We start from the raw sequence: 13,354 nt of genomic DNA, 5'->3' as shown, positions 1-13,354 counted from the left end.
TCTAACATTTCATTAGCAAAGAGATGATGGCAGCTTGTGGGATATCTGTATCTATATATTACTGATCATGTTAAGCAAATATCTAATTCCTTTTTACCGTTTTTTCCCCTTAATCAGGAATTTATGTTGAATTTTATTGGATATGTAGGGGAGCAAAACTTGGCACACCAAAATGTCTTTGGTTTGTGGGTTATTTCGAGTTGAAAACAATCAAGGCCCCATCAAGGTCAGGAAATAACTTTGACCTTCCCCCTAATTGCCTAAAACAAGTCCACTCTGTGTTCCATTGTCTCTGCATGGCCAAACAAACATTTATTTTCCAAATGTTTGCTTTTCCATCTGCTTGTGAATTGCCTTCCTCTCTTTTGAAGTCCTAAGCCACTACCCCCAACATCCTCTTTTGTCCTTACTAAAGACAGTATTTAAGGTGAGGATTTCTGCTGTTTTGAGGAGTAACTCAGGTTTCCTGGGTCACTCCCAGGTATACATGTTATTAAAATTTTGTTTGATTTTCTTGTCTTACATCAATTTAATTCTTAGATCAGCCAGAAGAACTTGGGAGGGTAGAGGAAAATTTCTTTCTCCCTGGCAGATGCTTTTCCAATATGATGAAACTAACCATTTGGTTTTTCTCCTTGACCTATTCATACAGCCAATTATAACTGACTTCCTAATATTGAATCATCCTTGCACTACTCAAATAGATCATTTGGATGTGACATGGGGTTTCTCTTTCTGGATTTCCCTTTCTATACTCCAGGGTGACTATACTGATGAGATCACTTTTTCTTGAGACAAATTATCAAATTTCTTCTGATTAAGTTTTGGTCTTATTAGAAGTTGCCTCCTTGAGATGTCAGATAGGTCACTTACATTGTAACTTAGGATATATTCAAAACTTTTCAATTACACATTTATATTCTCATGGATTGCTAATTTAACTGTTTTCAAGAAATCTATTTTGCCTGCCGATGCAGGGGACACGGGTTCGTGCCCCGGTCCGGGAAGATCCCACATGCCGCGGAGCGGCTGGGCCCGTGAGCTATGGCCGCTGAGCCTGCATGTCCGGAGCCTGTGCTCCGCAACGGGAGAGGCCACAACAGTGAGAGGCCTGCGTACCACAAAAACCAAAACAAAACAAGAAATCTATTCTGTCTCATTTCCGACTTCTTCGTGGGTTGTCTTGGAGGAAAAGACATATTTGTTTAAGCAGAAAAAAATGGGAGATCATTGGAACATAGGGGTATCTCACGGACCTCAAGAGCATTAAGTGCTGCTGGGCCCCTGAGAAACTGGAAAGATCTGGAAAGCAGTCAGAATTCAAAACTGTTTTTTTCTGTATGACTCTCTCCCACTTTCTTAGTCTCTAAACTTAATCTTTCTGAAGATGGGGTTTCTCTGGTTTGACATCCACACAGCCAAAGGAATTCCATTTTAATGAAAGGTCAAAGTCACGTATCTTCACTCAGCCAAGAGGGGCTGTGGGTTTGCAGATGCTCTCAGGAGGAAAGTATGTGAAGAATAGGAGGTGAAGGTGCGTATCTCTGGTATGGAAAGCAGTTCACTATTATCCCCAGGTATCATCTATAACCACTAAGGTTGATTCTACCGTCAGAATGCTTCCTGAATCTGTTCTCTCTCTCACTACTCTAGCTCAGGCCTTCCTTTCTTGCCTGAAATATTGCAAGAGCTTCCTAACAGTTTTTGTAGTCTTTACTCTCACTCTCCTGAAATCTATCCTTCAATGCCACAAGGTAACAGTGTGAGGATTAAATAAAAACTTCACGAATTTTAAAGCACCCCACCAATATAAAGGGAACAAAAAACAGGTCTAAGCACATGACTCATCAGGTTAAAAACTTTCAGTGATATTTCCCTATTACCTAAAGAATAAAGGCCAAAGCTCTATAATGATCTTAAGCCTCTTCATAGGCTGAAATAAACGTAATTTAAGTCTCAGCACCTGTTACTACACTTCTCCTGCCTCATCAGACAACAGTATTCCTTGACCACACTGTTTATTTCCATACCCAAGCTGCTCTATCCACTTATAATGTTTTCCATCTCCTCTTCTTCGCCCAGGAAACCCTACCCAACCTTTAAACCCGTTATCAACTTTTAACCACGATAAGATTTACATTCTCAAAATCAATGTCTCCTTCCTCTGGAGTCCCGCAAATCTCCAGTAAAGTACCACAGCTTTACTAATATTTCAGTCCTTTCTTCCTCTCCTCCATTAGCTCTATGTTCCAGCCTCATCCATCTACTCGAGCATCCTCAGCTCCACCACCTACAAGGGCCTAGAAAGCCCCTGGCTCCAGAATTTGACTGAGTTGGAGTTCAAAGCAACCTGAAGGGCCAAATACCGCAGTTTAGATACTTAAGAAACAGATCAAGGGTTCCGAAAAGCCTACCTATTCTCTACAGGTGGTGAGGAGCTAAAGCTGCGTCGCCCTACCGCGGTGCATACTGGGAGATGTAGTCTCGGGCCGGCCCACTACCTCTTGGGAGTTGTAGTCCCCGATCTGGTAAAGGGAAGAAGGACGCAACTTCCAAATTTTGAATTAGTCCTAAGGGAGAAAAACAGGAGGGGAACCCAAAACATCCTGCGAAGTCAAGTTCTTTCGGCCTAACTCGGTCTCACGAGTAGCCGAAGTGGCGGGGAGGCGGACCCGAGAAGGGCGGGGAGACGTTACGTTGACGCAGGCGTGACCCTGCCCAATAGGATTTGGCGGGATTTCCGAAGGCGGTAGACGGAGTGGGTGCTGCCGCCTGAGACCGAGGCCTGAAGAGAGCTGAGACACGCCCCAGGAGCGCAGTTAGGAGCTGAAACTCGCCTGGGTTTCGTGCAGAAGGCCGGAGTAAGGGCGTAGAGAAGTGGGGCGCAGGTGAGGGGGTCTGCAGTCCGTCCGGGGTCGGGCGTGCGCGGGTCCGGCGGACTGTAGTCGGAGCGCGCAGCCCGCCCGGGCGAGTTACGCAGCAGGCGGAGGTGAGTATGAGGCGCAGACCCGGCCTCTTCCTACCGCGTTAAGCCGGACCCGTACCCAGACCCAGACTTGGGCCCCAGCTCCCTCATCGGGCTTAGGGGCCCCTCCATGCCAAGTGAGAAACTCGGATATGGCGGGGCGGGGCGGAGCAGGGTTGTGCCCGGGCTCGTCCGACCCTTGGAGCTCATTGTGGCGAAAATAGAAGCGCATTCTAGAGATGGGAGGAACCTTACTGGCCTTCACTTGCAACATCCACTTTATGGGCGTGGGCGAGGAAGCCCAAGATCCAGAGAGGTGTAGTGACTTAAAAGTCACAGCTCTTGGGCTTCCCTGGTGGCGCAGTGGTTGGGAGTCCGCCTGCCGATGTAGGGGACGCGGGTTCGTGCCCCGGTCCGGGAGGGTCCCGCATGCCGCGGAGCGGCTGGGCCCGTGAGCCATGGCCGCTGGGCCTGCGCGTCCGGAGCCTGTGCGCCGCAACGAGAGAGGCCAGAACAGTGAGAGGCCCGCGTACCACACACACACAAAAAAAGAAGTCACAGCCCTTAAGCCAGAGCCAGGGTTTCCGGATTTCTGGTCAGTGCCCTTTCCATTACACAAAGTTTGGCTTACAAAGTACCCACCTCCAGTTGCCGGTAAGGTATTTGCGTTTTTTAATGCGGAAGACCGTTCAAGTGATGCCTAGGGAATGATCTCTAGTGAGATTTGTTGTTTTTTCTTAAACTTCTGAAGTGAAGTGTAATATACAAATAGAAAAATGCACAGATCAAAAGTGTTTACAGCTCCATGAATCATTACAAAATGAATATATCTGTGTAATCACCACTCAGGTCAGGAAATAGAATGCTGTCAGCACCCAAGAAGCCTCCCTTGTGCCCCCTTCTTTAATACTCTCCCTTTTCCCCAGAGGTAACCACAGTGTTGACTTACTAACACCATTGTCTAATTTTGCCTGTTGTTGAATTTTGTATAAAAGAAGACTATATTTTTGTGTCTGCCTTTGGTCAACATTTTATCTGCAGGTTTGTAAATGTCTTTGCATTTAGCAGTTCTTTCTTCCTATGTTGTATTCCTTATTCATTATACCTGTGGCGGATATCGGGATTGTTTCTAGTTTTAACTTGTATGAGAAAGGCTGCTGAGAAAGAATATTCCTGCATACATTTTGGTGCACACGTGTATGCTTTTCAGTGGGTTAATAATACAGAGTAGTGAAATTCCTGGGTCATAGCATTTGCCTATCTTCACTTTCCATATTTAATACCAGTTTTCTAAAGTCCAATTTACACTCAAACCAGCAGTGAACGAGTGTTTAGTTGTTCCACACGTTTGCTAATACTTAGTATGGTCAGTCTTTTAAATTTTAGCTATTACCTTGTGGTGGTTTTTTTTGTTTTTTTTTTTTAATCTTTGGCTGTGTTGGGTCTGCGTTTCTGCACGAGGGCTTTCTCTAGTTGCAGCAAGCGGGGGCCACTCTTCATCGCAATGCGCCGGCCTCTCACTATCGCGGTCTCTCTTGTTGCGGAGCACAAGCTCCAGACGCGCAGGATCAGTAGTTGTGGCTCACGGGCCTAGTTGCTCCAAGGCATGCGGGATCTTCCCAGACCAGGGCTCGAACCCGTGTCCCCTGTACTGGCAGGCAGACTCTCAACCACTGCGCCACCAGGGAAGCCCTACCTTGTGGTTTTAATTTTAATTTTCCTGATCATTAATGAAGTTGAGCGTCTGTTGATATGTTTATTAGCCATTTGGGTATCTTCTGTTGTGCAGTGCTTGTTCAAATCTCTTGCCTGTTTTTCTATTGGGTTGTCTGTCTGTCTTGCTGATTTGAAGGAATTCTTTATATATTCTGGTTACCAGTTATATTTGTGGTTAATATTTTTTCCCCTCACTATCATTTGACTTTATTCTCACAGTGGTGTCTTTTGATGAATAGAAGTTCTAAATTTAAATACAGTCTAGTTTTTCAGTCTTTTGCTTTTTGGTTATTGCTGTATGAATACAGTTCAAGCCATCTTTTTCATGAATTATGAAGGAAGACACTTAAATTTAAGCTGCATTCAGGTGATTCTGATATTTGGAATTATAAACTCACATTATGCTAAACATGCCATCTAAGAGCTACACCTGAACCAGTCAAGAACAAATGGTTATCTTCTGTCAAGTCTCTAAGAATGAAGATTTCTTTGTTGTTGTTAATTTTATTTATTTATTTTTGGCTGCATTGGGTCTTTGTTGCCGCGCACAGCCTTTCTCTAGTTGTGGCGAGCGGGGGCTACTCTTCATTGTAGTGCGTGGGCTTCTCACTGTGGTGACTTCTTGTTGCAGAGCACGGGCTCTAGGTGTGCAGGCTTCAGTAGTTGTGGCATGCAGGCTCAGTAGTTGTGGCACACGTGCTTCGTTGCTCTGTGGCATGTGGGATCTTCCCAGACCAGGACTCGAACCCGTGTCCCCTGCATTGGCAGGCAGATTCTTAACCACTGTGCCACCAGGGAAGCCCTTATCTGTTGTCTTTTGAGTTAAATTTATCTTGCTTGTTAAATTGTCCAGATTGTTTTGGTGTGATTTAAGTACATTTATTCTTGTGGCCATCAAGACTTGTTTGCTTTTACTAGTACCTCATAATAGAAATCTTTCTGCTCTTCATTCTTTTCAACCTGAGCAGTCTTAACTCTATCAAAATAATCTGACTTTTGGTATAGGCCTTATATTTATATGGAAGATTTCAAACTGAGCAAGGTAATTCCATGTTATTTATTCATTTGTGCATTCAGTGAGGTCTGGAATTGATTAAAATGGTGATCTTTATGGTACTTCCCTGGTGGTCCAGTGGTTAAGACTCCGCGCTTTTAATGCAGGGAGTGCCGGTTCGATCCCTCGTTGGGGAACTAAGATCCCACATGCCGCACAGTGCCCCCGCCAAAAAAATGGTGATCTTTAAATTTCATACACTTCTATTAGAAGCAAACGGTGTGACTACAAGCCGTCCTTGCCTAAGGTGGGGATACTTCTCTCATCGCAGTCCATTGTTTCTCTATCAGGAATGGAGGCTTATGGCAATTATTCTGTACCTTCGTTTCACTCCTGTCCCACCACCCCAAAACCCTGCTTTCTGGAAGGGAACAATGGAACTGAAACAGTTTAACCTTTGATTTTTTTTTTTTTTTAAAGTAGAGTTCTAGAAAGTCTGCATTCACTTGCCAAATATTTACCAAATACCTAAGATGTACCTAAGATTTATAATGTATCATGAGGTGTATACAGATAAATGAGACTTGGCCCCTATCCTTAAGGAATATGAAGCAGGGGAACAGAGGGATATAGTTGATCTAGGTAAGCTAGCTAAAAACTTTGGTTTTTTTTTTTTGGCTGCGTTGGGTCTTCGTTGCTGCACGCAGGCTTCTCTTGTTGCGGAGCACAGGCTCTAGGTGCGTGGCCTTCAGTAGTTGCGGCGCATGGGCTCTAGGGCACCCGGGCTACAGTAGTTGTGGTGACAGGCTTAGTTGCTCCACGGTGTGTGGGATGTTCCCGGACCAGGGATGGAACCCGTGTCCTCTGCATTGGCAGGCGGATTCTTAACCACTGCACCACCAGGGGAGTCCAAGCTGTTCTACTTTAAGAAGCAAGATAGTGCTGGCTCCTCCTAAAGTCTTTCTGATACAGCTATCCAGGTGGAAGGGAAGGCTGGTGAGAGATTTTTTTTCTTTTTCCTGCCATGGGTATGTCAGTGATTAAGCCAAAAGCCTAGCAAGTAATTCTTAAAGAGATTTATTGTAAAACTATGTTTGCAGCTCTGTACTTTCTCTAGTGTTCTTCCTGATGGCCATCTGTACTTTTCAGTATTGAACACTAAGTAATGGCTATGCAGCTACAGCTTGAAGCAAATGCAGATACTTCAGTGGAAGAAGAGAGCTTTGGCCCACAACCTATTTCTCGATTAGAGGTATGTGCTTGGTTGCTAATTTTAGAATTATAATGCTGGACAAGATTGTTCTACCTATTGGGAGAAATCACAACCTTTACATAAACCATTGGTTTACTACCTAAGGTCAAAATCCAAATTAGAGTTTTCAGGAGAGTTGTCAAGGATTCTGTGGAAAGGCTTAAGACAGTTGCTAAACACATCTGGCCAGATCTCTTTTTTTGTCAAGAATTCTTCTACTACATTATCACTTTTCTTTCTTAGTGCTGGACGTCAGAAACTAAGAAGCCCTATGATCCCATGGTAGAGTCTCTGCTGTTTGTACTAGGTATGAAATTACTGTCCAGGGAATTACAATGGCCTGGGCCACCTATGCAGGAAGGGGAGAGGAACAATGTCTCCACTGACCTCGATCTATGCTGAAGTTACTAGGAAGACAGCTGTCATAGGCAGAGAGAAGGGCTTGGGGTTACGTTGTGAGAGTTCAAGACACTGCACAAGAACATCAAGCACCAGAGCTGGGGCCTTGCACTATTTCTGTGCATTGTACAGAGGCCCCAGAGTGTGTGCAGTTGACTTGGGCTGAAAGAAGCAGGAGAAAATGCTGAGAAAGCCTTCATTCTTCTGTCTCTTTATGCATATTCTTCCCATTGCCCCCTAAGCTTCCACTATCTGGAAGTTACTTAATTTAAACGGGTTTGTGATAAACATTGGAAAATTCAGAGTCATAACTTTTGGTTTCAGTGAACATCCTTATACCCACACATGTGTATTGCTTTTTGCTTAAATATTAATAACAGACCGGTTTCTATGGCCAGATACTATTCTCTCCCCTCTCCCAAACCTTCCCTGACTCCTAGATACATACACATCCCCCTAATAATTCATGCTGTCCTAGAAGTCATGGTTTTGGTGGCTAATAAAATTAAAGCTGACTTTGTGTATAGGGAGAAAGAAGTGCCTTTGGGTGGTTTGTTTTTGAGAAGTGGTATATAAATCCCCGACCAAAAGTAGTTTTCTCTATCTTTAATATCAGTTGTTAAAACAGAGTTTTCCAGTCATTGTGCTACAAAAAGGTTATGCTAAGATATGCTTCCCTGAGCTCTGGGGCAGTCTTAGCTGTTTACCCCAGCTTAGTGTAAAACATATTTTTTTATGTGTGCTTGATGTGGAAAACATTGGAAAATGTTTAAAGTGGGCTTTTAGGGCCCAGGGTCTCAAAGTTCATTTAGAATCCTAGTCATCAAAGGTCTAGAGTTACAGGTTTAATCCAATTCTGACAAGAGTCTATTTTAATATACATAGTGCTAGTTTAAAACTACTGGTTTTGCTCTCCAGAAAGTGGGCATAGAGGGAACCTACCTCAACATAATAAAGGCCATATACGACAAACCCACAGCAAACATCATTCTCAATGGTGAAAAACTGAAAGCATTTCCTCTAAGATCAGGAACAAGACAAGGATGTCCACTCTTGCCACTATTAGTCAACATAGTTTTGGAAGTCCTAGCCACGGCAGTCAGAGAAGAAAAAGAAATAAAAGGAATACAAATTGGAAAAAAAGAAGTAAAACTGTCACTGTTTGCAGGTGACATGATACTATACATAGAGAATCCTAAAGATGCCACCAGAAAACTACTAGAGCTAATCAATGAATTTGGTAAAGTTGCAGGATACAAAAGTTATGCACAGAAATCTCTTGCATTCCTCTACACTAACAATGAAAGATCAGAAAGAGAAATTAAGGAAACAGTCCCATTCACCATTGCAACATAAAGAATAGAATACCTAGGAATAAACCTACCTAAGGAGCTAAAAGACCTCTACTCAGAAAACTATAAGACACTGATGAAAGAAATCAAAGATGACACAAACAGATTGAGAGACATACCATGTTCTTGGATTGGAAGAATCAATATTATGAAAATGACTATACTACCCAAAGTAATCTACAGATTCAATGCATTTCCTATCAAATTACCAATGGCATTTTTTACAGAACTAGAACAAAAAATCTTAAAATTTGTATGGAGACACAAAAGACCCCGAATAGCCAAAGCAATCTTGAGAAAGAAAAACAGAGCTGGAGGAATCAGGCTCCCTGACTTCAGACTATACTACAAAGCTACAGTAATCAAGACAATATGGTACTGGCACAAAAACAGAAATATAGATCAATGGAACAGGATAGAAAGCCCAGAGATAAACCCACATGCCTATGGTCAACTAATCTATGACAAAGGAGGCAAGGATATACAGTGGAGGAAAGACAGTCTTTTCAGTAAGTGGTGCTGGGAAAACTGGACAGCTACATGTAAAAGAATGAAATTAGAACACTCCCTAACACCATACACAATAATAAACTCAAAATGGATTAGAGACCTAAATGTAAGACCGGACACTATAAAAAAACTCTTAGAGGAAAACATAGGAAGAACACTCTGTGACATAAATCACATTAAGATCTTTTTTGATCCACCTCCTAGAGTAATGGAAATAAAAACAAAAATAAACAAATGGGACCTAATGAGACTTAAAAGCTTTTGCAAAGCAAAGGAAGCTACAAAGAAGACAAAAAGACAACCCTCAAAATGGGAGAAAATGTTTGCAAATGAATCAACAGACAAAGGATTAATCTCCAAAATATATAAACAGCTCATGCAGCTCAATATTAAAAAACAAACAAACAACCCAACCCCAAAATGGGCAGAAGACCTAAATAGACATTTCTCCAAAGAAGACATGCAGATGGCCAAGAAGCACATGAAAAGCTGCTCAACATCACTAATTATTAGAAAAATGCAAACCAAAACTACAATGAGGCATCACCTCACACTGGTTAGAATAGGCATCATCAGAAAATCTACAAAGAAATGCTGGAGAGGGTGTGGAGAAAAGGGAACCCTCTTACACTGTTGTTGGGAATGTAAATTGATACAGCCACTATGGAGAACAGTATGGAGGTTCCTTAAAAAAGTAAGAATAGAATTACCATATGACCCAGCAATCCCACTACTGGGCATATACCCTGAGAAAACCATAATTCAAAAAGACACATGCACCCCAAAGTTCATTGCAGCACTATTTACAATAGCCAGGTCATGGAAGCACCCTAAATGCTCATTGACAGATGAATGGATAAAGAAGATGTGGGAGCTTCCCTCATGGTACAGTGGTTAGGAATCCGCCTGCCAATGCAGGGGACACAGATTCAAGCCCTGGTCCAGGAAGATCCCACACTGTCATGGAGCAGCTGAGCCCACGCGCCACAACTACTGAGCCTGCGCTCTAGAGCCCACGAGCCACAACTACTAAAGCCTGCGTGCCTAGAGCCCGTGCTCCACAACAAGAGAAGCCACTGCAATGAGGAGCCTGCACACCACAACGAAGAGTAGCCCCCGCTCGCCGCAACCAGAGAAAAGCCCACGCACAGCAATGAAGACCCAATGCAGCCAAAGATAAAATTAAAAGAATTTTGGGGCTTCCCTGGTGGCGCAGTGGTTGAGCGTCTGCCTGCTAATGCAGGGGACGTGGGTTTGAGCCCTGGTCTGGGAAGATCCCACATGCCACGGAGCAACTGGACCCGTGAGCCACAACTACTGAGCCTGCGCGTCTGGAGCCTGTGCTCCGCAACAGGAGAGGCCACAACAGTGAGGCCTGCGCACTGCGATGAAGAGTGGACCCCACTCGCCACAACTAGAGAAAGCCCTCACACAGAAACGAAGACCCAACACAGCCAAAGATAATAAATAAATAAATAAAATGTGACACCTTTAAAAAAAAATTAAAAGATTTTTTTAATTTAAAAAGAAGATGTGGTGCATATATACAATGGAATATTACTCAGCCATAAAAAGGAACGAAATTGGGTCATTTGTAGAGACATGGATGGATCCTAGAGACTGTCATACAGGTGTAGAGAACAAACATGGACACCAAGGGGGAAAGGCGGTGGCGGCGGCGGCATGAATTGGGAGATTGGGATTGGCATATATACACTAATATGTATAAAGTAGATAACTAATAAGAACCTGCTGTATAAAAAATAAATAAAATTCAAAAATTCCAAAAAACCCCCACTGGTTTTGATAATGAATAGGTTGATAATTTGTTATTAAATGCCTCACATTATAGGTCATACTTTTCAAAGCTTTTGCATATAATATCACAGTTAAAAAGAGCTCTGTGAAGTAGGTAGGACAAATAACCACAGTAGACAGATGAGGGAACCGAAACTTAAATTTATCCATGGTGTTCTTCACTTGCAGCAATGTGGCATACATGCCAGTGATGTGAAGAAATTGGAAGAAGCTGGATTCCATACTGTGGAGGCTGTTGCCTATGCACCAAAGAAGGAGCTAATAAATATTAAGGGGATTAGTGAAGCCAAAGCTGATAAAATTCTGGTAAGTACTGTTTGTGTGATCGAGGGAGGCAGTAGTGGTACGAAAGGGTGTATAGTGAAAGGCTGCGGTCTTCCTCCTTCCACCCCTCCTGTGTCACCCTCTTCCCCTTTCCAGAAGTGACTGCATTACCAGTTGATTATCTCTGTATGTGCCTCCTTGCATAAATTGGGATTTTTCTTAGGGAATTGCAGTATTACGGGTTATGACATAAATATTGCTAAGTTGACTACCAGCTTGCACTCCCATCAGCAGTGAGTGGTATGTACCTTGTCGTTCTGGATATTATGATTTCATGCCTTAGAAATATACTCATTAGTATGCAGCCACAAAAAATAATTTCGAAGAATATCCATTGACATAGGAAAATATTACTGATATAAGAAAGCAGGTTAACAAAACATGTTTGTGTGCATATATGTTTTTGTTGTTAAAAATGTGTGTTTTTATATATGTATAGCACATACACTGGGGATAGATACACTAAAATATTAACATTGTTTCTGGATGGTGAGAATGTGAGCAATTTTTATTTTTGCCTCAATTTTCTGAAGTTTCTATGATAAACATATATTAATTTAAATAGAAAAGCTGTTTTTATTGCTTGAATATTAAAGTCATGTTAATTAGACTCTCAGGGTGTATAATCTGTTAGTCAACTAGTCATAAGCAAGATTCTTCAATAATAAGAAAAAATGTGATTATGAATCATGCGCTTGTTTTTTTAACCTAAATAAATGACATAAAAGTGATTTCACTGGCTTAACCTAAATGAGGTAGTAACTTAATAACCCTTTATATTACATAGCACTTTAACTTTTTTTAAACATTTTTTTAATTGAATTTTTATTTTATATTGGCGTATAGTTGATTTACAATGTTGTGTTTCAGGTGTACAGCTAAGTGATTCATATACATATACATATATACACTCTTTTTCATATTCTTTTTCCATATAGGTTATTATAGAATATTGAGTAGAGTTCCCTTATAGCACTTTAACTTTGAAATCCCATCCCTTTCATATATACAGTATTCTCACTTAGGCTTCATAATGACACTGGGAAAGATAGGACCAGTATTATCTATGTCTTACAGATAAGGAAACTTAGGCACAGTGATTCAATTATTTATCCAAAGTCATGCAGTTAATCACAGAACTAAGACTAGAATCCAATTATTTTCATCCTGATATACTGTGATCCTTTCTCATTTCCCTCCAAAGTCTTACAGCTACTATTCATTTTTCTTGCTTCATATATTCCTTTAGCACTCACACCCTGTGATTACATTTTATTTTATGCACTTATCCTTTGGTATTTACAGGCTATACCTTGGAGATAATAGCAGGTTAGGTTCCAGACCACCATAATAAAGCAAATATTACAGTAAAGCGCCACGAATTTTGTTGTTTCCTAGTGCATATAAGTTGTGTTTATACTGTTCTGTAGTCTATTAAGTATACAATAGTATTGTGTCTACAAAAACACTGACTGTACATACCTTAATTTAAAAATACTTCATTACTAGAAAATGCCAACCATCATCTGAGCCTTCAGTGATTTGTAGTCTTTCTGCTGGTGAGGGTCTTGCCTCCATGTCAATGGCTGCTGACTGATCCGGGTGGTGGTTGCTGAAGGCTGGGGGCGCTGCAGCAATTTCTTAAAATAAGACAACAGTGAAGTTTGCCACGTAGATTGACTCTTCCTTTCATGAATGATTTCTCTGTAATATGCAGCGCTATTTGATAGCAATTTACCCACATAGAAATTTTTCCAAAATTGGTATCAATCCTCTCAGACCCTGGCACTGCTTTATCAACCAAGTTTATGTCATGTTCTAAATCTTCTGTTGTCATTTCACCAGTGTCTTCACAACATCTTTACCAGGAGTAGATTCTGTCTTAAGAAACCTCTCTTTGCTTATCCATAAGAAGAAACTCCTCACGCATGAAAGTTTTATCATGACATTGCAGCATTTCAGCCACACCTTCAGGCTCTACTTCTCATTCTTTTGTTACCAACCAGGGTTCTTGGCCTTCTTAA

The 13,354-nt window shown here is 41.8% G+C and overlaps 1 protein-coding gene across 5 annotated transcripts in view; it reads left to right on the top strand.

The window, feature by feature from the left end:
* Positions 1 to 2,737: 2,737 nt before the first annotated feature.
* The window catches only part of RAD51 (RAD51 recombinase), a 37,279-nt gene continuing 26,662 nt past the window's right edge, over positions 2,738 to 13,354 (top strand). For 2 of the 5 annotated variants that reach the window (XM_082619170.1, XM_082619166.1), the window contains exons 1-3: positions 2,738 to 3,102; positions 6,825 to 6,927; positions 11,175 to 11,312. In XM_082619170.1, coding sequence (XP_082475296.1) covers positions 6,841 to 6,927; positions 11,175 to 11,312 — 225 coding nt within the window. In that variant the 5' untranslated portion in view covers positions 2,738 to 3,102; positions 6,825 to 6,840. Of the gene's footprint in view, positions 3,103 to 6,775; positions 6,928 to 11,174; positions 11,313 to 13,354 lie in introns of all 5 variants that reach the window. The other 3 variants (XM_082619169.1, XM_082619168.1, XM_082619167.1) reach the window with 3 other exon arrangements.

Source organism: Mesoplodon mirus (genome assembly GCF_964341445.2).
Source record: "Mesoplodon mirus genome assembly, chromosome: 4".
Lineage (NCBI taxonomy): Eukaryota > Metazoa > Chordata > Mammalia > Artiodactyla > Ziphiidae > Mesoplodon > Mesoplodon mirus.
The sequence above is the reverse complement of the archived record's forward strand: the minus strand, read 5'-3'. Positions and strand labels throughout refer to the sequence as shown.